General features: G+C 51.6%; 1 protein-coding gene across 4 annotated transcripts in view; it reads left to right on the plus strand.

The window, feature by feature from the left end:
- PPP3CA (protein phosphatase 3 catalytic subunit alpha) overlaps nucleotides 1–24,753 on the plus strand; it is a 1,568,629-nt gene that overhangs the window by 601,515 nt on the left and 942,361 nt on the right. For all 4 annotated transcript variants that reach the window (XM_069630708.1, XM_069630707.1, XM_069630705.1 and 1 more), the window contains exon 3: nucleotides 3,731–3,855. In XM_069630708.1, the coding sequence (XP_069486809.1) occupies nucleotides 3,731–3,855 (125 nt within the window). The remainder of the gene's footprint in view (nucleotides 1–3,730; nucleotides 3,856–24,753) is intronic.

Below are 24,753 nucleotides of genomic sequence, written 5' to 3' on the forward strand. Positions count from 1 at the left end.
GCGCCTCCAAAGGTTCCGGTGGCGGTTTCGCTTCCTACCGTCAAGCGGCCCGCTCGTCGTCGCAAGAGGCCTACAGAGGACGAGGCAAGTCTAGCGGACCCCGCCGTCGTCGCCAAGGAGGTCAAGGCGGCAAGGCCGCGTCCAAGCAGGATTGAACCGGCCGTGGGGTCGGGCCCCCACCGAAGCACCCCGGTGGGAGGCCGGCTGGCGGGCTTCGTCAGCGTGTGGGAGTCCATCTCCACCGACCGTTGGGTGCTGGACGCCCTGGCCCGGGGCCACGCGCTCGAGTTTCAAAGAAGGTGCCCGCGCGTCCCCCCCGTGGCCAGGAGAGAACTTCACGTCCCTCAACTTCTCCTGGAGGTAAAGGCGATGCTCAGAAAGGGCGCCATCGAACTCGTCCCAAAGAGGCTTCGGGGCTCCGGAGTCTACTCGCGATACTTCCTCGTGAAGAAGAAGACGGGAGGATGGCGCCCCATCCTAGACCTGCGACGGCTGAACAAGTTCATCAAGGCGCAGAAGTTCCGGATGGTCACCTTACAGCACGTCCTGGGTCAACTGGAGGAAGGAGACTTCCTGTCGTCGTTGGATTTGGAGGATGCCTACTTCCACATTCCAATCCTAAAGGGGCACCGAAAATTCCTCAGGTTCGTGGTCCAAGGGCGTCATTACCAGTTCAAAGCCCTTCCCTTCGGACTGCGGTCGGCACCCAGGGTATTCACCAAGTGCCTCGCACCGGTGGCGGCGCAGCTGCGCCGCGAGGGGATTCACGTCTACCCCTACCTGGACGACTGGCTTATCCGCGCCAAGACGAAGGAGCTCGCCGTGGTCCACACGGCAAGGACCGTCCAACTCCTCACGGACCTGGGATTCTCCGTGAACTACACCAAATCCCACCTGGTGCCCGCGCAAGTCGCACTGTTTCTGGGAGCGAGGCTCGACACAGTGTCCCTTCTGGCCTCCCCGTCGGAGGAGAGGACCAGGACCATCTTGGGCAAGGTGCAACGGATGCTGGTGGCCGACGCGGCCAAAGTGAGATCCATCAAGTCCCTCCTCGGGATGATGTCTTCCTGCATCTACCTCATTCCCATGTGCAGGCTCCGGATGCGCCCGTTGCAAGAATTCCTGGATGCGCGCTGGATCCAGACGACGGGCAGCTTCGAAGAAAGGATCAAGCTCGACGAGAGTTTCCGGCGAGCGATACGGTGGTGGGGCACCCGCGCGCATCTGACGGGCATGGACTTCCAGACCCCAGCCCACCAGGAGACTGTGACCACGGATGCCTCCCTGGAAGGGTGGGGAGCGCACACCGAAAATCTGCACGCGAGGGGACTCTGGCTCCCGACGGAGAAGTCCCTGCATATCAACGTCCTGGAGCTCCGTGCAGTGTTTTGGGCCCTCAGGTCCTTCCTTCCGTCCCTGAAGGGCAAGGTGGTGAGGATCTTCACCGACAACACCACCACCATGTTTTACATCAGGAAACAGGGCGGAACCAGGTCCCCAGCGCTGTCCAAGGAGGCGCAGGACCTGTGGCATTGGGCCGTCGCCCAAGGGATTTTTCTGGTGCCGTTTCATCTGGCAGGGATAAAAAACACCATCGCCGACTCACTCAGCAGGGAGCTGCGCTCGTGCCACGAGTGGGAACTACGGCAGGATCTGGTGGATCGCCTCTTCCGACGGTGGGGCACACCCCAGATCGACCTGTTCGCGACGGCGACGAACACCAAGTGCCGGAGGTTCGCCAGCAGGTTTCCCCAGACGAGGAGCATGGGCGATGCTTTCTCGTTCCCCTGGGAGGGCCTGTTCCTCTACGCGTTCCCTCCCTTGCCTCTGCTAATCCGGCTCGTCAACCAGCTCAAGAGGTCACGGTGCAGGATGATCCTCGTCGCACCTGCGTGGCCGAGGCAGATATGGTTCCCGGACCTTCTGGACTTGTCAGCGTCCCCGCCGATCAAGCTGCCGGCGGACGCAGACCTACTCTCCAGGGAAGGAGGCGCCATCCTCCACCACGACCCGAAGTCGCTGAACTTGCAGGCCTGGCTCCTGCAGCGCTAGAGTTTGGAGGATACGACATACCGGCCGATTGCAGAGAGGTTCTTGCAAAGGCCAGGGCGTCCTCGACTCTTAAATGCTACGGACACAAATGGAAGAGGTTCTCTGTCTGGTGCCACGCACAGAAGATTAACCCTCTACGGATTACGGCTCCCCAAGTACTGCCGTACCTGCTGACGCTGGCCAAAGCTGGACTGGCACACGCGTCCATCAAGATTCATCTTGCTGCGATCTCCCGATACACCAGAACCACGGGGCGGACGTCCTTGTGGTCTCATCGTCTGGTGAAAGAGTTCATGAAGGGACTATTCAGATCGTTCCCGCCGGTGAAGGCTCCGGCCCCGGCGTGGGAGCTCAACGTGGTGCTGACCAAGCTCATGGGACCTCCGTTCGAGCCTCTGCACTCGGCCCCGTTGAAGTTTCTATCGTGGAAAACAGCTTTTCTTGTGGCCATCACCTCCGCACGACGAGTGGGAGAGATCCAGGCCCTTTCCTGCAAGGCCCCGTACTTGACTTTCCACGACACGAGGGTAGTGCTCAGGACGCACCCCTCCTTCATGCCCAAGGTACCGTCGGACTTCCATCTCAACGAACCCTTGGTGTTACCTGTGTTCTTCCCGTCGCCTTCGTCGCCGGCTGAGAGGACTTTGCACTCGCTGGATGTAGCTAGAGCGCTGAAGTTCTACGTGGATCGCACGAAGGGTTTTCGGAAGACGTCACAACTCTTTGTGAACTTTGGACCTGTCAATCAGGGGAAGGCTCTCTCGAAGGCTTCCATCTCCAGATGGCTCTCCGGCTGTATCATGTACTGTCACCGGTTGGCAAACCGACCGCTGCCTGGCCGTCCGAGAGCCCATTCCACCAGAGCGATCGCAGCTACCACGGCGTTCCTATCTGGTGTGCCCCTGCTGGACATATGCAGGGCTGCTACGTGGAGGTCGACGCACACCTTCACGAAATTCTACTGCGTCGACCGGGATTCCAGGGAGGAGTCCAGGGTCGGCCAAGCAGTGCTGCGCAACCTGTTCGCCTGAGGTGAGCCTGGTGAGGAGGTAAGATGCTTAATGTTGAGTTGATGTGATGCTTAATGTTGAGCCTTTGCCACCTCCCGTGGTTGTGCATGTGTGTACTGCTATGTATTCTTTATTCATGAGCATGTGAATCCATGCCAGACCCCATGCTGGAGAAGGAACAAGTTACTTACCTGTAACTGTTGTTCTCCAGCATGGGTCTGGCATGGATTCACATGCGAACCCTCCCGCCTACCCCTCTGCGGCTCTTCACTTGGTCATACTGCCACTTCACGTGCTTCCAAATCTGAAGATGGCTGCCAGAGGCGGTGCTTAGGTAGAGGGCAGTCATTGGCTGTGGTCAGTATGACGCAGAGACCAGTGATTGGTTATTGCTACGAAAGACAGATCAGAAACGAAACTGATACTGGTTTTTTCTTTACCGAGGATTCCCAGCCTGACGACGGGGAATATTCATGAGCATGTGAATCCATGCCAGACCCATGCTGGAGAACAACAGTTACAGGTAAGTAACTTGTTCCTTCTTAAATCTGTTGATGACTTTAGACATGTAGGTATCCTGTGTCAGATGTTGACAGTGTGCCCTATCTGTTAAGAAATTAATGACATGTTGCAACACATAACCACCTGCTTTTCTCTTTTTTTTCTAGTTTGTGGTGACATCCATGGACAATTCTTCGACTTAATGAAGCTTTTTGAAGTGGGAGGTTCTCCTGCCAACACACGCTATCTCTTCTTAGGGGACTATGTTGACAGAGGATATTTCAGTATTGAAGTAAGTCCTTGCTTTTATGCAGAAACTCATGCAGTCTGTAGGCAGGCCTTTTTCAAAGGCATGTTGAACTTTCTTATTAACGGTGGGTGGGGGTGCTCGTGGAGAAAAAGCGAACTAGGGAGTCTAATTTGTTAGATTTGGGATGCTGTGTTCTGTTGCAGATTAACTACCTACGGATAAATCCATTTCATCAAATGTCTGCCACACACCAGCAGTTACAACCTTCTAACAATTTTAGATATCCATAGGTTTAGGTAGTGTTTTCAGTGTTTCTCGTTTTTCCTTCAAGCTTTTTCCTCAAACACCTAATCTTCTCTCAGAAGCTACAAGTCTTTTGGAAGTACGCTGTTTTAACGCAATTACTTTGCTGCTGGACTGTGCCCTCTTTTCTCGTATAGGGCAAAGTCATCCTGTTCACACCTTAAAGTTTAATGAATCATTCTTCTCAGGGCTGAGTGTCAATTAAGTCCTTTGAGGGCTGCAAACCGTTCCACTTTTACAGACCTGCATTTAATATCATTGTTCATTTCAGGAATGGTCATGTTGGAAACACTTTTGTGAGTTCCCTAATTCTCCAGCATGGGGTCTTGCATGGATTCACATGCTATGAATATCCCTGTCTCCAATCTAGGAATCCTCAGTAAAATGAAGCAGTATAGCTATAAGATAAACTATGTTGTCGCTTGTATAGCTTATTGCTGTCACTTTGGGTCATACTGCCCCCACCAATGTCACTCAACCTCCTCCGCTCCACCCCTGGTGGCCATCTTCAGATTTTTACCACACGTTTTAATGTTGGAAGTCCTCTGGTTCGCTCCTTGACTTTCTTGAGTATTTAACCTATTTTGTCATGGTTTTTCATCCTATTTTCTTCAATCCATCTCCATTGTTACTACTCGGCATCAGGGATCTGTTGCTGGTCTCGAGCCCACTATCCGTTGGATAGCAAAATCTTCTGAGGCTGCAAAGCAAGTTTTGGGCCTATTCACGGTCTATGTCAGAGGCCTAAAAGACTCTTCAAGCCCTGTTCCAGATGCGGTCAGAAGAATGTCTTTGAGGGCTGCCGCCAAAGGTCCATTTTCTATCTGCGCCTGGACCACGATGTGGAGAGATGCCATTTGCCAGTCTTTCTCCACTAAGACGAGGAAGGATCGCCATTAGAGACTGGTCTCATAAATTGACGAAGGTAAGGCCTCTGACTCTGCATCTGTGCACAGTCATGCTTTGACTCTGCATCTGGGCACAGTCATGCTTCTGCCAGGGCTCGCAGGCCCAAAGATCATACTCGCTCAGGCAAGAGGTCGAGATCCTTTGAGGACGCTTCCAAGGGGAAAGTACCTAAAAAGGCTGTTGTCGCACACTCCCACTTCCTAGTCGATGAGCACCGTGGCGTTTTAGTCGTCTGGATCAGCGACCGGCACGAAGGAACACAGTCAACAAAGTATTGTTGGTCATCGGCAGCGTCATTGTCGACTACCTCGAAGACTTCCTCATCGACCCCAAGACCGCTTTCGAAATTGCCAGTCAACGAATACTCAGTCAATGATTGTCAACTCCACCAGGCCCGCTGTACTGCTTTTTGTCACGTCTACTGGCTCGTTGACGTCGGTCCGGGCTGGGTCTGTCCCGACCGCTCTACCTTCTCCAGGTGTGCCTGTACTAGCACCTTCCTGAGAGTTTCCAGCAGAGAGGGAGGCACCTCCAGATCTTTCTGCCAAAGCCCACAAGGGCCCCTTAACTGTCTGCCATGTCCCCTGTGAGGCCTGCCAAGATCGTGTCTTCAGCCCCCGTCTCCTTCCTCAGACGGGATGGCGGGAGCGAACAGGAGGAAAGTAGTCTTGGGAGACAGCCGCGTTCAGCCCATGGAGGGTGGTGTTGGCCTGCATATCTGCAGCCAGCCCTGCTACCCGCACAACTTCTCAATTCAGCCTGATCGCCCTACAATCCCCTGTCCACATACACCAATCTTCATGCATCAGGCTCCGGAGATCCTTTGCCTAGAGATGTTTCTTTGGACATTTTGTTGACACTCTGGTCTCAGATTCAGTAGTGACTACCACCTGTGGCTCCTTGTCTTCCTGTGGTCAGTCTGCCAAGAGCGTCTTGGCCCCACCTGGTGCCGCCTCCCAGTGTGCCTGCGATCCTGCAGCCACCTTCTCTTTGATGGCCCTCTTTTGTGGCGGATTTGGGCCTGACTGGAACAGACCTGGAGTGAAGGAAGCTGGATGCGGCTGGAAAGCGCATAACCACCAGTGTGACCTGTACAGTTAAGGCCACCAACGCCCTAGCCATCATTGCACGCTACGATAGAGAGATCTGGTACCAGTTGGGGGCTCATCCTCTATTCCCTGCCACAGGACAAGAAAGCAGAGGCCATAGCCACCTGTCAGGAGGGGGAAGCAGCAAATGACCATACAGTCACGGTCGCCTTTGACATAGCAGAGTCCGGTTTATGGCAGATAGGCAACAGGGTTGCCCAACACCATCATAGTTGGCTGTGGCCCATACATTTCAGGCAAGGCATCCAAGCCAATGTGGTCGACATGCCTTTTGACAGTAATGACCTTTTCAGCAAGGCAGTGGACGAGTCTTTCCTTACCATCAAGATTGACAGAGAGGGCCGGCGCTCTGGGCAAGCTGCAGCGGAGGAGGTAGATCTTTAGCACCCAGAATAGGGTGGTCTCTCGAACTTCCAAGGTACTCAGCCCTTCCTGCCGTCAGCCCTCCCACTCCACTACCCGGGAGGTGTATATAGGCTGTTCCCAGGCCTATTGGGGAGGTACCTTATGTTGTTCTCCGCAAGCAGTCAGGACTCTGGTGCAGATGGAAGCTTGCCCCTGCTTCAACACCCCAGTGGGAGGCCAGCTATCCCAATTTGTTGACATGGGGCGCAACATCTCCAGGGACAAATTGGGTATCATCTAGCAGGGATACTCTCGAGTTAAAAGACAAGTGCCCCTGCATTCCTCTTGTGAAGAGAACACCACAGATCCCAACCCGTCAAGGAATTTCAGGCTAGGCTGCTGAAAGGGGCAATTCAACTGGTCCGTATGCACCTCTGGGGCTCCAGAGTATACTGCAGATGCTTTCTGGTTCGGAAGAAGTCCGGCGGGTGGAGGCCCATTCTGGGCTTGTTGTCTCAACAAATTCTTGAAGTCCCAGCAGTTCAGGATGGTCACGTTGCAGCACAAGCTCAGCCAACTGGAGGAGGAAGATTTCATGTTGACGCTAGATCTGAAGTATGCATATTTCCACATTCTCATTCACCCAAAACATTGGAAGTTCCTAAGGTTAGTCAATCAAAGAAAGACATTACCAACTCGAGGTACTGTCCTTCCGCTTCAAATCATCCCTGAGGGTGTTCACCGAGTACCTAACCCCAGTGGAGGCATTCCTTCATCGGAAGGGACTGTATGTCTACCCCTAACTGGACAATTGGTTGGTCTGGTATCGCTTTTATGCCCATGTGGCGCAACATACAGTGGAGACAGTCCATAATCTAACATCTCTGGGATTCTCCGTGAACTATCCGAAATCCTGCATGGTGCAGCCCCAAGAAGCTCTCTTCCTGGGGACCCGACTCCACAATCTCGTGCTTGGTGTCCCCTTTAAATGCATGCCATCCTGGGAAAAGTCCAAAGGCTATCCTCCGTGGAGTGGTGACAGTTCCATCAAATCCCTTTTGGGGATGATGTCCTTGTGCATCCATCTGGTCCCTCTTTGTAGACTACAAATTAGACCACTTCAGGAGTTCCTGGGCGCCAGGTGGAAGCAGATCTCTGACTTATGGAACAGGATGGCCCTCAATCAAGCTTTCCGCCAAACCCTGCACTGGTAGTCCATTCACCCTCACAGGGGAGCTCCCTTCAGGGCCCCTGTGCATCAGGAGACAGTCACGACCGATGCCTCACTGGAAAGTTGGGGGCGCCCACACGGGCCAACACCAGAGGCATATGGATCCCAGAGGAAAAGGTGTTGCGTATCAATGTCCTAGAACATCAAGCAGTTATTTGGGCGCTCATCTTTCCAGCCTTGGCTCTTGGGAAAGGTGGTCAAGGTATTCATGGACTACACAACCACCATATATTACATCAAGAAGCAGGGCGGGGACGAGGTTGCCAAACCTCTCTCTAAAGGCACAGAACCTGTGGCTCTGGGCCATTGCACATTGGATGTTGCTAGTCCCGTTTCACCTGGCAGGCGTTCAAAACCCCATCATAGACTCTCGCAGCAGGGAGCTGTGGTCCTGCAGCAAGTGGGAGCTCCAGCAAGGTCAAGCCTCTCGAATCTTCAGCGAGTGGTGCCAGACTCGGATTGACCCGTTTGCGACAGCAGCCAATACCAGTGCCAGCAGTTTGCCAGCAGGTATCCTCAGGCTGGGAGTCTGGGGGACACCTTCTGGTTCACGTGGGAAGGCCTATTCCTTTACAAATTCACCAGTTCGGCGACTCCTACGTGTGATCAAAACACTCAAACTATCCCGCTGCAAGATGATCCTTATTGCACTGACATGGCCCAGACAGATCTGGTACCCGGACCTTCTTCACCTGTCAGTGGTTCCGGCCATCAAGCTGCCCCCTCTTCTGGACTCTTTATCCAGCGAAGGAGGGGCAATCCTGCACCACGACCGAGCGCCGTCGAACCTGTCAGCATGGCTCCTGCAGCCTTACAATTAAGGCATTGCTCACTGCTGTTAGAATTTAAGAAGATTCTAGCTAAGGCCAGTGCTCAGTCTACACTTGCATGCCACCAACACAAGTGGAAGTACTTTACAGTGTGGTGCCAGTCACAGAAGATCTTTCCAAAGCTCTGCAACCTTTGCCTTTCCTGCTCTCGCTGGCTAAGGCTGGCCTTGCACATGCTTCTATTAAAGTACATTTTGCAACAATATGCCCGGGCTCCTGGCAAGCTCTCCCTGTGATTTCACAGGCTCATGAAGGAGTTCCTCAAGGGCCTCTTCAGAACATTCCCTCCAGTGAAGGTTCCAGACCCGGCGTGGGAGTTGAACGTGGTCTTGTCCAGAATGATGGGTTCTCCGTTTGAGCACATGCTTTGAACATCTTTAAAGGTCCTCTTGTGGAGGACTGCCTTCCTAGTGGTGATCACCTCGGCCAGGTTTGTTGGAGAAATCAAGGCTCTATCCTGTAAGCCTCCATATTTGTCTTTCCACCAATCTAAGTTTTTTCTACAAACATGTCTGTCATTTATGCTAAAAGGCCCGCCTAACTTTTTTTCTTTGCAAACTCTTCTACGCCTGCGGAAAGATCCTTGCCTTCACCGGATGTGTTGAATGCCTTGAAATTCTATGTGGCACGTACTAAAGATTTCTCAGTTTATCGTCCACTTTGGACCTGTGGTGCATTGGAAGGTTTTATCGGGTGGTCTCTTTGAAGACGCATACAATCTCTTCACCAATCCCGTTTGCACATTGGGTCGTTGAGTAGGGAGGTGTTGAGCCTCCAGTAGAAGAGTCTGTGTCCCCTCAGCTTGCACGTCCCATGTGATATCGATTGGGTCATGGTCTGAGTATGTGAGCCACCGCTCACCCTGGCTACTGAGCTCAATCCCACCATGATGTAATCCAACCTAGAATACACCTTGTGCACATGCGAGTAAAATGATAAATCATGCAAAGTGGTAATCAAGCGTCTCCAGCTGTCTACCAGCACAGCCTCCTCTAATCCTCTAACGAGGGCCTTGGATGGCTGCGTTGCACCTATGTATGCGCCTCTAGAGATATCCCAGTTGGGGTTAAAGGGCAGGTTGGGATCTCCTGCCAGCAGTATCTCCCCAGATGCGAACTCAACAAGCTCTTTTAACACCACACAGCAGAATTCATTTTGGCCAAATTCCGGTGCATAGACCGAGGCTATTGTGAGAAGCACCCCATTAAACCATCCTTCTACAAAGAGAACTCCTGCGTCAGATTTGGTCTTCACCAATGTGAATGCACTCGCTTGTTCACTAAAATGCTGGCCCCCTTGCTGTTCTTTGCGCATGCAAAGAATTGGTGAGGGAAATCTTCCGTAAAGAGTCTGCATGTGTCTTTCCCTACGCTACATCGACTTGTAAGTGGGAGAGCTCTAGAAATAGTCTACCTCACCTTTGTGGGGAGTTAAGGTCCCTCACATTATATGAAGATTGTTGCCTGAAAAGATGAAGCATTAAGTTCAGCTCAGATCCCCAAACCTGCTTTTCCCAGTCCCACCCCCTCAACCCCCCTCACGTGATCATGTGCTGTGACTGTGGACGTTTCCCCCACCTTTTCCCCACATCCCAGTTTCCCATTCCAACCCCCCACACCGATCAGATGAAAAATAGAGGTATTCTACCTGACCCATCTTTTCAAGACACCTTGTCATTAGTTAGAACTGAGGCCCTCAATTAAATTCTCCTAGGAAGTGAAGGATGTCGTCCTGCACTGACTGCAGCATTGTTTCCGTATCTCCCATTCGTGCGTTGAGGAGTCTTGGACTAGGTCAGCAATGTATTTTATTTAGTTCTCCTACGTCCCATCCCCTTGCCTCCATCCTGTATGGACGTCTCTCGCTAGGGACAAGAACAGAACCTTTTTCACCATAACAAATTGTCTTTCCCATTAAATTTAGTTGGTCGCGGCCTCAGGAGCATATGTGCTCCTTTTGACCCTTACCGCCGGCGCCACACCTCAGTCCTCTTTTCTGCATCGATGGGATCGGACCGACTTCACCAGCGCTCGTGGTTTAGTCCCTACCATACGTAATTCCACGTGTTTTTTCCCATACTTTTCTAATACTATCGTCTAATTCTTACAAGACACTGTCCACAGGAGCCCTGCCCGTGGCTGGTTTGTTTCCTACATCGATCCTGCATGCCCTCTGCCTCCGGTGCCTTGGCAAGGACCACGGATGGGACAGCTACTTGGCGTGCAACACACTTACTGCCTGGTCCCTTAATAATCGGTTGGCACGCTAGAGGGAGCTGTTTGCCAGGTCCCCTCCAGAGCATATAAAGGAATACGTGGGAAGGAAATCCAATAAGGCAAGTATATTGGTCTCTAAAGCACCCCAAGGGCGACTCCTTCCCGGGGAAGCCCGCTAGCGGGAGGGGCCAATCTGGCTCTACTGCAGGCGACAAGAGTACCGAGGCTCAGGTAGCTTGCGGCCTAACAGCTGGGGGGGGGGATCTAAAGATCCTCCCAGTTCCATCAAGGAGCCCAATGGCTTAAACTCCGAGACACGTCCCGAGGGGCACTATTCTATCACCAGGCCTAGGCCTGAGGGGGTTGCCTGTACGCACTGAAGACAGCACTACCTGCTCCATGGCTGATTTCTAAAAGCCTACTAGGCCTCCGCCTGAGGTGCAGCGAGGGACCGAGCCTACGCGGCCAAGCAACGGGCCGAACGCAGGCCCAATACAGCCACAGATGCATGTAGAGCGGCGTCGGACAAAATGGTTCCCAGACTAGATGCGTGCCCATCCACAGAATCCCAAAGGCGGGAAAACACCCGGGTGGAATGGTCTAAAATTTCCACGTCACAGGTCACATGGTGCACCACCTATCCGACCACAGTGGGACAAATGTGGTACATAGAGGCGTCTTACTCTTGCGACAGACATAACAAGGGCAGACAACAAGCATACATACATCCGCTTACGCAGGTAACGGTGCAGGAATGTGCTCAACCAGCCTTTGAGGAGCACTTTTTTGACAAATTCCCAACACTTATAAGGTCCCCAAAAATAGCATTCTTAAGGGTGTCATACAGGACATGATCCTTACCATGAACCCCCGCCCCCACAACCAGCACCAGTTCAGCTCCAAGCTGAAACACCACTCCCGCAACAAACTCCACCGACCACATCGTTTGGCCCCGCATTACCGCCACCTCCAATCGTCGCTCTGCTGCCCGGTTGCACAATGCCATCAGTCCCTACAGACCCTCCAGACACTGGGGAATCAGCAGGACACCGACTAAGAGCTAGACACCCCTTCCTCGGTGAGAGCGTTTCACAACCGAATCGCTGGACTGTCCCGAGTACCTGGGAATTCCCCAGAAGGAGCAGCCGGAAGCAGGGGTCTTGGCGGAGGGCCTCATCACTCCTATCCAGAGGTATGCTCACTTATCGAGAGTCAGGCGGCGGAGGAAGTTCCAATCCCGCAACAAGAGTTGGGATTTTATTCCTGCATCTTGGCTATTCATAAGAACCACCAGGCAGGCCTGGGTGTGGTCCTAGATCTATCCTTCTTAAACATGTTCTTACCCCTGCAAGAGTTCAAAAGGGTTACGCCAGCTCTGATAGCGTAGTCGCTGTGTGGGGCAGACTAGGTGTCAGATTTCGGATCATGGGACTGCACTTTCAATAAGAAGTACTTCCCTTTGGCCTCAACTCAGCACCAAGTGTTTTCACACGGTTTATGAAAGCAGTGGCGGCTCTGCTCAGGGTGGACAGTCACCATGTTTACCCATACCTAGACGACTGGCTAGTTGGAGCACAGTTGCCAGAGCAGCCCAGGAGCACAACCTCCAAGCTAATGAGCACACTGTATGACCTGGGCTTCTCATTCAACTCCCATAAGTCGCAGCTACACCCTACACAGACCCTAGTGTTCTTAGGACTCGTGAGACACGCAGAGATGGAGGATATTCCCCACAAGGGAAAAAGTGGCGTGAAGCGCCGCAGCCTCAGGACACTTCCTCAGCAGAAATGTAACCAAAGTATGTTGGTATCATCACCTGTTAGGATAATGTCTGCATGTCTGCTGGCGGTGTCTCGAACCAGGCTCAAAATGAGGAGGCTGCAGTTACATTTTTCAGCCATGTGGAGCCAAGAGACTGGATCTCAATCGGCAGCAGTTGTCATACCAGCTCACCTTCACCAGGATCTTGGGTGGTGGAGGCTGGAAAACAACCTCATGGCAGGCAGACCATTCGGACAGCCCAAGCCAGAATACACCTTTACAACAGACTCCTCCCTCCAGAGGTGTGGAGCCACTCTGAGCAGCCGCACGGTGCATGGTCTTTTATCCAAAATGGAATAGCAGGAGCATATCAACTGGTTGGAGTTGATGGCCATCTGGCTAGCACTCGAGGCTTTCCTTCCTATGGTCAAGGAAAGTTCGGTCTGTATTCAGACAACTCCACTTGCATGTACTTCCTCAACCAACGGGAGGGGGACCAGGTTGTCACCCCCTCTCACCCCGTGGCAAGCTCGCAATCAGCATATGGAAGTGGGCTATTGCGCAAAACATATGGATTTCAGCAGTCCATCTCCCTGGGTAGTCAAACCTAGAGGTGGCGAGACTCAGCAGGCTGAGTTTTGACAATTACGAGTGGTAGTTGAACAAGGAGGTCCTTCGGAACATCTTCAGCAGGTAGGGGTCATCCTCACAAAGACCTATTCACGACAGAGTCCACCCAGACATGTCAGCAGTTTGTGTCCTGGGAGATGGGCAGACCTAGGCTCATTGAGGGTATGCATTGGAGATACAGTGGGACGGAATGTGTGCCTATGCTTTGCCTACGACCCCTCTCCTTCACAAGATCATCAGCAAAAAAGATACGCACCAACTGCGACTCATAGTAATAGCGCTGCAGTGGCCGGCCAGGCCTCGGTACTCGGACCTCCTGCAAATGGCGTATCAACCTCTGGTTACCCTACCTGTTGGACTGGAAACTCTCCTGATGCAGCAAGGGAGAACAGTGGTTCACCACTCCCCAGAGAGGTTAGCCCAAGAAGCCTGGTCCCTGAGCAGATAACACTAAGGCACCTCATTCTATCACCAGACAATCTTAAAATCATCTATGGCACTAGAAACAGTGCTACCCACAGGCAACACAAAAGCAAATGGACCAGATTCTGCTATTGTGCCAGCGAGGCAGGAGCCGAACACATATCGTGCTCTCTAGATCAGGTGCTCTCATTCTCTGTGCACCAAGGTAAATCAAGGGTCCAGGTGGATACAAGTTGGACAAACCTGGCATCCATCTGCGCCTACAGAAACTGACAGGAATTCATTCTCTACTTCCAACCCAGTGGTGAAAAGACATTGGGTCAGGCTGACAAGGATGTACCCACCTGTCAGGCGCCCACACCTGGTCTGGGACCAAAATATTGTCCTCGCCACCCTTGCGCCATAGGCCTTTAGAGCCCATTGCGGGGATAGAAATGAAATTAGTCACAATAAAGACGGCGCTCCTAGTGTGTCTCGCCTCCACACGCTGGATTAGGGAGATCCAGGCTCTAGTGCGATATTATCACTGTCATACCTCATGTCCCACCCCCGCCCTTCGAATTTCCCTCAGTCACTAGGCCCTGTTGTCCCTTTTTTCTAGCCATGTCACACCCCCGCCCCTTGTCCCTTTTTTTTATTTTTTTTCTAGCCATGCGAGAAGTCTAGCACATTTATCCCCTGCATGAAATATCTTGGCCTGTTTATCCCAATAGGCCACCCCGGCCTCCTCTGGGCCACTGTACCGTACAGGGCCGTTATCTTGCTTAGCTTTCTCTTACTTTCGTCTGACCTATGTCTAATGTGGTGTGCCTCTGCTGCCTCAACTTCCCATTCTAACAGTTCCATCTGGTCTCTGCAGTCTTTATGGTGCTGCCTTATAACCTACATCACCTTCCCCTTTAAGACTGCTTTTTAGGCTTCCCATAACGTGGATCGACTACCCACCATCCCTGAGTTCATTTGAAAATAGGTATCCGACTCATTTCAGAGGGCCTTTGCGAGCCCCTTGTTTTTCAGGTAGAAAGCCTTCAGCCTCCAGCCCCGCTGTTTATTTTCCTTTCCCAGTAAACTGATCAGGATCGGAGCGTGGTCAGAGATGCCTCTTGGGAAGAATTTGGCCTTCCCACCCTACCCAGCGTCATGCTTGGAAGAAGTACATAATTGGTTTACGAGAAGGAGTGTGCATTAGAGTAAAAGAAGAAACCCTGCTTCCCACGGTGTAGGGCTCTCCAGATGTCTTGAGTGTTATGCCCCCCCCCATATTTGGCTAACCGGTTTTGTACCAGCCTCAGCGTCTCTCCTTGTAACATTAAAGGTGCATACACCTTTACTATACACACAGTCCCACTCCTCCCCCCAATACTGTACCATTCAGTAGAACTGTCCTACCCCCTTGGTCCCTTTCTACGGGCGCCTCTTCCAGAGGTAATGGTTTCTTGACCAAGATAGCCACTCCCCTTGAGCCTCTGACGAACCCTGCATCCTCTACCACAGAGTACTTGGCCCTCCCCAAGAATTTACATATGGTCCCCACCATATGAGTACTATTTATTTTTAAATCTCTTTATTGGCATTTATGATAAACACAACAGTAGTGTGGCAGAGGAGTGCCCACTTCAACGGAAGGTAAAATTATCAAAATTTGCAGATTGTCCATAGGGAAAAAAAAAACAAGAAAAAAAACGCAATAATAACTAAAAACTTGTTAACGATAACAGTAAACTTCTCCAAGTAGTCTAACCAGAACCTTATTGCAAGATTAGATCCAGAAAGGGAAGGGGGAGCGCAGAAAAAGAGAAAAAGGAAGGAAAGAGAGGAGCCATCGAGGGAGAGAGAGGGTGGCCCAGGCACCTCAAAGCTGTGATGTATACAAAGTCTTGCAATATCTAGTTTAGTATTCCTGCGGGTAAGTTATTCAAGGGGGCTTGTCATCATTGGAGGGGTGGAAGAGTTCCCATGTGAGGGCCCTCCAGGCTTCGAGAGCCTGGCTCGCATCGTCAGGAGAATTGGCAATGCCCTCCTCCCAAGCCGCAGTTTCTGCCCCAACCCAGCGTTCCATTTCACCTCGCCATGCATGGTAACATGGTCCATCCGGTCGCTTCCAGGCCATGGCTATAGTTCTCTTGGTGAGGATGCAGGCCAAGTCCATTAGCTTCACAGTGTGCTTCATTTTAGCGAGCCTGGGATAGGTTCCCAAGAGGCATTCTCCTGGAGTCCAACCATACCTAGTCATACCAGCTCTTCTGCAGGTCCGCTCGACCGCGGCCCAGAGCTGGTGGGCCTTAGTGCACCCCCAAAACATATGCATAAGGTCCGCTTCATCCCTGTTGCACCAAGGGCATGTTCGTTGGGGTTGTTTGTAGATCTGTGCCAGTTTGTGTGGCGTTAAGTACGAGCGGTACAGTACATTGAGCTGAATCAGTCTAAACCTGGAGTTCCTTGAAACCTCCTCCTTAGGGAACGCCAATGCTCTCTCCCACTCCCCGTCTGACATCTCTCGGCCCAGGTCCATGTTCCATTTAAGTCTTAGATCAGGGCTGCGGGGGTTAGGCTTATTGTTGAGGGGGCTGTATATTTGAGACACTGGTCTATGCCCTTCTCCCAGGTTATATAAAAGTGTCACAAAGGGGTTGGTTTCGGGCTCCTCAGGCCAAACGTCCCAATTGGTTTGTGCTAGTTTCCGGATCCTTAGGTACCAGAGGAACTGGCCGACAGGAATTCCATCCTGCATTTGTAAGGAGAAGTCCCGGAACAAGCCCTCGTCATATAGGTCCCCCCAGGTGTACACTCCCAGCCGTTCCCAATTTATAATGGCTGCCAGATCAACATTGTTGTGGCACAAGTCTGAGATGAGCGGGATGTCTGGAGTATATGTGTGTTGCAGATGTAGGAGCGACTTTGTTCTGTTCCATATTTGCTTGCCCAGGGCAGCCAGATAAGGAATTTCGGCCACAAGAAACTGGGGAGCCCAAATAAGTTATTTTAGCCGAATCGGGGCGATTGAGTGTTGCAGCAAGTCCGTTTCCAGAGTGGTATCATCGGCCAACCACTTGAAGCTGAGCTGGGCCACCAAATAGTACCCCTCGAAGTCTGGGAGCTGGATGCCGCCTTGACGGTACGGGAGGACTAACGTGGAGAATGCCAATTTGTGTCTGCCCCTCCCCCATAGGAAGTCCTTAAGCAACCTCTCCAGCAGCCGAAAAAAAGGGGCCCTGATGTAGTAAAAAACATTCTGAAACCCATGGAGGAATCTGGGGAGAACGATCATTTTGATGATAGAAGCCCTCCCCATCATGGACAGGGGAAGTCTTGACCAGAACCCTATCGACCTACGGAGAGGAGGAAGTGCCGCCGCTGTGTTATTCTCATGCATGAGTTCTGGCGTGTGGTAGACATTGATTCCCAAGTAACGGAACGCATTGGGGTGCCAAACCACCTCCAGTGGTGATAAGTCATCCAAGTGATCTCCTCTGAGGGCCCCTAGGGGGAAGAGACAGGATTTACTTTTGTTAAATTGTATACCTGATACTTTGGCAAAGTTGTCAAGGACGTCCAACATGGCCGGGACATTTAGGTGCGGGTCTCTGACGTAGAGGAGGACAAGGATATTATGTGATCTATTCCGTCCAGTCGAATGCCAGCGTCGAAAAATTGCTTCCTGAAGTAGATAGCGATAGGCTCCTGCACCAGTATGTAAAGCATAGGAGAGAGCGGGCAACCCTGCCTGGTGCCCCTTTGTATATCCCATGCTGCAGATATGAGGCGGCCGGATTTCACTCTTGCCCTCGGTCTAGTGTACAGGACCCTAACCCATCTAATGAATTTGTCGCCAAAGCCAAATTCCCGGAGCACAACCAGTAGCCACTCCCAATAGATAGTCGAACGCCTTGATGGCATCCAGGGAGAGCAGAGCGTAGGAACCTCCGTCTAAATTAGTTTGAGCCAAAACATGCTGGATCCTACGCAGATTGGCGGTGGTGTTGCGGCCGGGCACACAAATCCACTTTGGTCAGGATGTACTACCTCTCCTATCACCCTCGCAAGTCGCTTGGCTAGGACTGTTAAAATCTTTACATCGTAATTGAGCATTGCGAGTGAGCGGTATGAGTTAAACTCCTCAGGTGGCTTGTTGGGTTTGAGCATTGGAATCGCCAGCGTTTCACGCATGCTCTCAGGTAGGATCCCCAGTTCATAGGCCTCATGAAAGACCTCATACAGGAGTGGGGTTAACTCTGGTTCATAAGCCTTATAAAATTCGGTAGGTAACCCATCACTGCCTGGGGACGTACATGTGGACAGGGACTTGATTGCCTCGGTTATGTCCTTGGTGATGTCGGCATCCAGGGCTTCTCTGTGTTGGAGTGATAGTTTAGGCAGTTCTATTTCATCTAGGGTGTCCAAGAACTCACCCGGAGCCACCTGAGTATCATGGGAGTACAACTGGATATAGAATAGTTTAAAGGAGTTGTTAATGTCCTGCTGGATCTGGTGCACCGTGCCATCTGAGTCTCTCAGGGATGCGATTGGGATCCTGGGATGCTCTCTTCTGCACAGCCAGGCCAAGAGTCTGCCGGGTTTATCTGCCTGGGCATGAGCCCTGTTAGACCTGGTGGTGAAGTCGAATTTGGCTAGCCTATCCCAAGCTTTTTTGCATTCTGTTCTAGATTGTTTGAGTGCTTCCTCCGTCTGTTGAGACTTTCGAGTGCTGGATTCTAGTTGTTCAATTTCGGCTTCTCGTTGCTTGAGTGCCTCGCGTAACTGCTTCCTGATGCCTCCTGCCTTAGATATGATCTCCCCGCGTATGACCACCTTAAGGGCCTCCCACACTGTGCTCAACCGATCAACGCTGTCTTTGTTTTCCAGTACATAGTTTACAAGGGACTCTCGAAGATCCTCCCTGAATGCGGGGTCCTTTAGCGCTTCAATGGGCATCTTCCATTTGGGTATCGGAGATCTGGGCCCTACAGTGCACCACTCTATCACTAAGGGGGAGTGATCAGAGATAATACAGCCTAAATATTGCGCTGAATCAATCTGGGGGAGGCTTTCCTTACCAATAAAGATGTGGTCGATCCTAGTATAAAGTTTGTGGGGGGAGGAGTAAAAAGAGTAGCCTCGATCCTCTGGATGCCTCTCGCGCCAGACGTCCGCCAAGCCCAGGTGGCTCAGCATAGTGTTCAGTGCTGTGGTGGAAGCCGGTGGGCCTCCAGAGAGAGGGGTGGACCTGTCGAGGACTGTGTTGCAGACACAATTGAAATCTCCCCCCCCCATATGAAAAATCCATTTCTGTATTGTGACCTTGGCATATATCTGTTCCAGGTATGCAGGTATGTTACTGTTAGGGAGGTACGAATTTACAATACATATTTCAGTCTGTTCAATGCAGCCCCACACTATGACATACCTCCTTTCCGGGTCCTGTTCAGCTTTGATGAGTTGAAAGGGGATTTGGGGGCTGATCCATGTGAACACCCCTCTGGCATATTTGGAGTAGGATGATCCGAACCCCTGCCCCCCCCCCCCCCCCCTCAGTGAGTTTGGAGTGTTGCAATAGATTCCCTTGTTAGGTTATTGCGTCGGAGGTAGGTGCCCAGGCCCCTCACGTTCCAGGTTATAATCTTAATACGTGTGGTCATGGTGATGAAAAATAAATCTTAGAGCCCACTCGGGGCCGAGCCACTTCGTCCTCCCGTTAGATGGATATCTCAAACAACAACCTTCAAGGTTAGTCGGCATTGGTGTGTGCTCCATCCCCTCCCTTATCATTATTGGCTGAATTGCTCTAGAAAGTGGAGGTTTGGTAACTGGTTCAACATCTACTCAAAATGGTGGTTTAACAACATGAAAAAACTGTGAACTGCCCCCAGCAGCCACTTCAAGAGCGCAACGCTCGGGGGCTTCTGCGCCTCGTTGGCCTATCCGGGTCTTGGGACGCAGATGTGGTGCCAGCATACCGGCACTAGTAGCGGTGGGGTGGGTCATGAGGGTGTCCATGCGTGACCGCCTGAGCTCCCATCCGACAGGTCATATTTTGCTACCTGCTTGAAGGATCTCCGTATGTAGGTGACGATTGGAAGTCGTAGCGAGGTGTTATTTCAATCCTGGAGATTACGATTTCTACGTGGGCCTTCCATCGCTGAGTCTTGGTCATCCCCCTCAGCCAGGTTATTGTGCTTCAGCCACATGGTGGCCGCAGCTGGAGCTTCCATGAAGATCGACCTTCCTTTATAAAGGATCTTGAGGCGTGAGGGATATAGGAGCATGTACTGAAGATTGAGCTTGCGTAAACGGGCTTTAATTGGTATAAAGGAATTCCTGGCTCTCTGCACATTGCGGGTGTAATCGGGATACATGACTATCCGAGAGTCGTTTCGCTTGATCTCTCCTCCTTCCCAGGAAAACTTAAGTATCGTCTCCCTGTCCCTGAAATTGAGAATCTTTACGATTATTGGCCGTGGATGTGATCCCGGTGGAGGCTTTTTTTGTAGAGAGCTGTGGGCCCTCTCGACTGAGAATCCTTGCGTAAGCTTGCCGGCCCCAACTCCCTAAAGTATCAAGGACTCCCCAAATTCGTTGGATTGGATCCCTTCATGTCCTCCGGAACACCAAGAATCCGGATATTGTTGCGGCGGGATCTCCCCTCCGCCTCCTCCGATCTCGCCTCTAGCCGTGCAACCTGGTTTTCAAGCGTGTTGACTTTGGTTTTCAGATTTGCTATCTATGGTGTCCTGTAGGTTTACTTCCACTTTGCCAACCCTCTCCGTTAGGTTACGAGCATCCTGGCGTATAAGTTGCATATCAACTCTGAGTTCGTCTATCTTGGTTTCCATGACTGGAGCGCTGCAATGGCCTGTAGCACCTGGGTATTTCTGGGGTCCTCCACGGGCTCAGGAGGATCTGTTTGTGTGGGTATCTTGTGTTGGAGGTGCTGCTTAGGTTTTGCACCTGAGAAGGATTCCATAATTGTTGCCCACCATATGAGTACTATGTCCGATTGGTGGGAAGCGAGAAACTTGGCTACTATGGCTCTTTTGATTTAGTCTAGTAAGCCATTAACATTCAAGGACAAACAACTCAGTCTCGTGCCGCATATCACCCACACCCGCCATTCCCAGCTGATCGTCTGGGCCAGTGGGCCCGGTGTAGGCCTATTTGTGTCCCCACATTTGTTTCTTCCCACACCCATATGGTTGTACTGAGAACAACTCCAACGAAAGCATAAACGTCCCCAGCATCAGTCACCCCACCAAACGCATGCTTCCCTCCACCCTGAAGTATCTGTTGCCCTTCAACTGTGAACCAAACAGCGATCGCCCGCCCGATGAGTAGGCGATCTGGGGGAGCAGGGGGGGGGGGGGGCGATGTGCTCACCAGGTCTCTTCCGCTCCAACTGCAGTACTCGTGTCAAAGCCTTTTCTGGGCTAGTGATCTCAGGTTACAGTTTCTACCTGTTGGGGCATTCTCGCTCCGACGACCAATCCCTTCGCTGTCCGCCCAATCCCAGGTTTCTCTTTGGCTTTGGAAAAACGGCAGTCCTCTGGCACCCAACACTCTGAGGGTGGCCAGGAAGAGCATGGCATATTTGATCTCTGCTTCCCAGAACCTTTTATTGATGTCCTTGTAAGAGTGCCTGTCCTTCTGTACTGCTCACGTGAAGTCCAAGTAGATTGTTACATTGGATCAGTTTACCTGCATGGGCCCTTTTTTCCTTAATTCCTGCAATATTGCGTCACGATCCCTATAATACACAATTCTGGTTATAACTGATCTGAGATAGGCTCGTGGGACTGCTCTAGTCTGCATTATGTGGGCACTTTCGACTGAGAGGAATTGATAGAGCCCCGAAGGCCCTATCCAGGCTGTCAGTTATTGAGATACAGCTCCATGTAGCTCTTTTTTCTGGACGGCCCAGTATCCTGTTGCTGCAGCGGGCCCTCCCCTCTGTGTACCCACTCTTTCTTCCAAGACCTTACTCTTTTGAGCTCTTGTATGTCTTTCTCATTGGCTGCAGCACATCTTCTACTTCTGAGATCCTTTTCTCTGCTTCCCCGAATCTTGCAGATATTTTCTGCAGGCCCTGCAGTAAGAAGCTCACCTCTGCCCCCACTGTGTCCACTTTTCTTTTCAGAGATGGTTTGGATTCTTTGATAACGAGGAGTACTTCACCCAGTGAGGGTGTCTACTGGGATGCTTCCACACCAACCTCGTTTCTGCCCTCTGCATTTCACCGGCTTTTTTGGAGGAACTGTGAAGGAGTCCATTTTTGCCTGCAGATTAGTTTTCTTCCTCTTCGCCATGGTATTCACTGCCACCTTATCAACTACCCTCATCTGAGTTTGTATATTGCCCTTGTGGTGCAGTTGTTGCAACCCTTTGCATGTAGCAGTCCTTTGTTGCACAATCCCTCTTAAGTTTTCTCAGTTTCGCGTGCCTTAATATGCCAGAGCCGTGGCTGACTGCTAATGTTGTTGTTACCGGCAGCCCTCCAAAGTCTTCCCCCGGCAACCCCAGCCTCTGCCTTCCCCCCTGCTCACACAGGTAGGGGGGAGGTCTGGTCTGTTAAGGCCCTGTGGATGAGGCACTCGCTCCTCCTTTATCCCTTGCAGAGATGCTCCCTGTGGGAGGTCATCCGCCTGTGTCCTGGTTTTTCAGAGTGCTCCCCACCGACCTCCCGATTCCCAACTGCATTGCCCTGTTGCTTCCGGTGCATCCAGGCAGCGACCGTTGGTGTCACCGCGCCATCTTTGCTCCGCCAGGACCGAGCTAAAGCAAATTCTCTTCTCTCCGCTATTCCCCAGGGGAATAATGTCGCCTGGCTTCTCCCAGACTGGTTCTCGTCCTTTTAAGCCCAGAAATGCTCCCATCTGTTCAGGTTGGATGTGCACAAGGCACCTCACCAACAGCGCCAGAGCAGAGCTAGAAAAGGACACGTTTTGTCCACCATGCCTTGTAACAGGTCCACTCCCCTGGTGCAAAGATTTTTTATTCCGAGCGAATGTGTCTCTGATGGCCATGCTGGGGCTCCCCGAAGAATTCTGTTGCATACCGATTTACCCCCTTTTCACCAATGGCTTAAAAAGTTACAAGGTGAAAGGGCAATACTATTCTCCTGGGACCCACAGTTAGGGAGTTATTTAAAGGAGGAAGGGGACTCTGTGGGAAAGGGTGGTGGTGGTGGTGTGTGTCGGGGCCAGAGACCTGTCCTTGTCAGAGGGGATTAGGGGGGTCCCTCTCAGCCTGGAGTGGACAGGAGGTCTACCGAGTGTAAGACCGAGGCCAGTTCCCCGCCCCGCAGCATAGGTGGTGTGTAGGAGTTGAGGGCCCAAGCTCCTCCCACATACCCATGTGACTGGTTGCATCACAGCAGTACCACTGTTTGTGGGCAGAGGGCATGTATTGGTAGTGTAGGAGAGGGTAGTATTGGTGGGGTGGAGGGGGCAGAGGCAGCTGAGGGGCAAGGGGAGTAGCGAGTAAGATCCGAAGCAAGCAGTAGGAAGAGGACCATCAGAAGGTCGGAAGGAAAGTGATGGGAAGCGAGAGAGAAGATGGTGGGTGGACAAATGCCCAACCTTTGCATCCAGGTACCCACAGGAGGGGTTACTCGGGAACATGCTGTGAATGAATTGGTCAATGATATTTGCTTACGCCCCTCAACCGACACCTGTACTCCACAAGATAGTACATGAATATCTAGCTACTATTCTCGTTGCACCATTTCTGGTGAGACAGACGTGAGACCCCTGTTTCATGGGAATGATGATTCAACCACCAATCAAGCTCCATCCAATTCACAACTATTGACCCAACAGACTCTGGTTACAATCCAAGCCCACACACAAGGAACTTGACAGCATTAACCTCTGAGGTCATAGTTTGCCCATTTGCACTTGCCACCAAGATGATGATGATGATGATGATGGTGATAATAATAATTATTTAGCATTTATATAGCGCTACGACCCCTTGGGTAACTGAGTGCTGCTTATTACCCACGTGTGGTGCTCATTTATCGACCTCAGAAGGATGAAAGGCTGAGTTTGGCCCTGCCGGGATACGACCCTGCGTCAGCAGGCTCTGCACAGATGTCAAAGCGAGCGCTCTACTTGCTGTGCTATCGGACTGGCTTAGATATCTTTAAAGGCTTGAAAACCCAATACTAATCACTGCTACTATAATCTGGTGTTCAAACACAATTTTGAATCCTATTGACTTAGAAGATATTGTAACCTAAGTGATGTACCTCCTTGACTTTGATTTGGTTTACAATTCTGTTAAGGTCCACCAGGCAGCGCTTGCATAATCCAGCACATCACAGTGGAAGGTCCTGTTTTAGCTTTTATCGAGGGCACCAAACGTGCATTACCACAATTCTCACCCATTCCTGGATGGTGTCAGGATTAGTCAGGCGAGTACAAAGGCAGCGAATATGGCAAGGGAAATGTGCACCCAGGAACAACGACTCAGGTATGCTAGAACCCAGGAGTGCAAATAGAGTGTGACATCAAAACCAATATATGAAAAGGGATGTGGGGTAAGCACCTGACCGCGAGGAAAGTCGGCAAGCGCCTTACCCCCAATTGCTGTTACAGGTACTGACAGCGCTAAACCCACGTGGAGGGCAAGCAATGACAGGATCTGTGTACTAACACTCTTGATGGTATTACATAAGGGAACTTAAGAACTGTACTCACGAGGACGAGATACACCTCTTGAATGTCAGCTAGCCCACGAATCCTGTTGGTGAATCTGGGACCCAGAAAGGCTATAACAGCAATGGGAGAAGTAGGGAGGTCCAGAGGACAAGGGCTGAAGGCAGCCGGAGTGAGGCAGGCTGCCGGGCAGGGCAAGGGCGTAGACTGGAAGGCAGCAGAGCTTGATCCGCTGCTATGTGGAGAGCCCGCTGGGCAAGGGCGGAGACTGGAAGGCAGCGGAGCGTGATCCGCTGCAGAAAACTAAATACCTAAGTTGGAATAGGGATTACAACTTAGTGGGGAAAATATAAGCATTCACACAGGAGCTAGCTACCACCACACACCACACCTAATGATCAAATGGGAAATGGATGCAGAAGTGCAATGGAAAACATGGAATGGATCCTCTAGAAAGTAAGGATCAGGAGCAGGGAAAAACGAAATAACCTATGCAAACTTTCCCTACCCCTCCAAGGAAAAGACAGGAAACTA

Source organism: Ambystoma mexicanum, chromosome 6q (assembly GCF_040938575.1).
Source record: "Ambystoma mexicanum isolate Mex_15411 chromosome 6q, UKY_AmexF1_1, whole genome shotgun sequence".
NCBI classification, from domain to species: Eukaryota; Metazoa; Chordata; class Amphibia; order Caudata; family Ambystomatidae; genus Ambystoma; species Ambystoma mexicanum.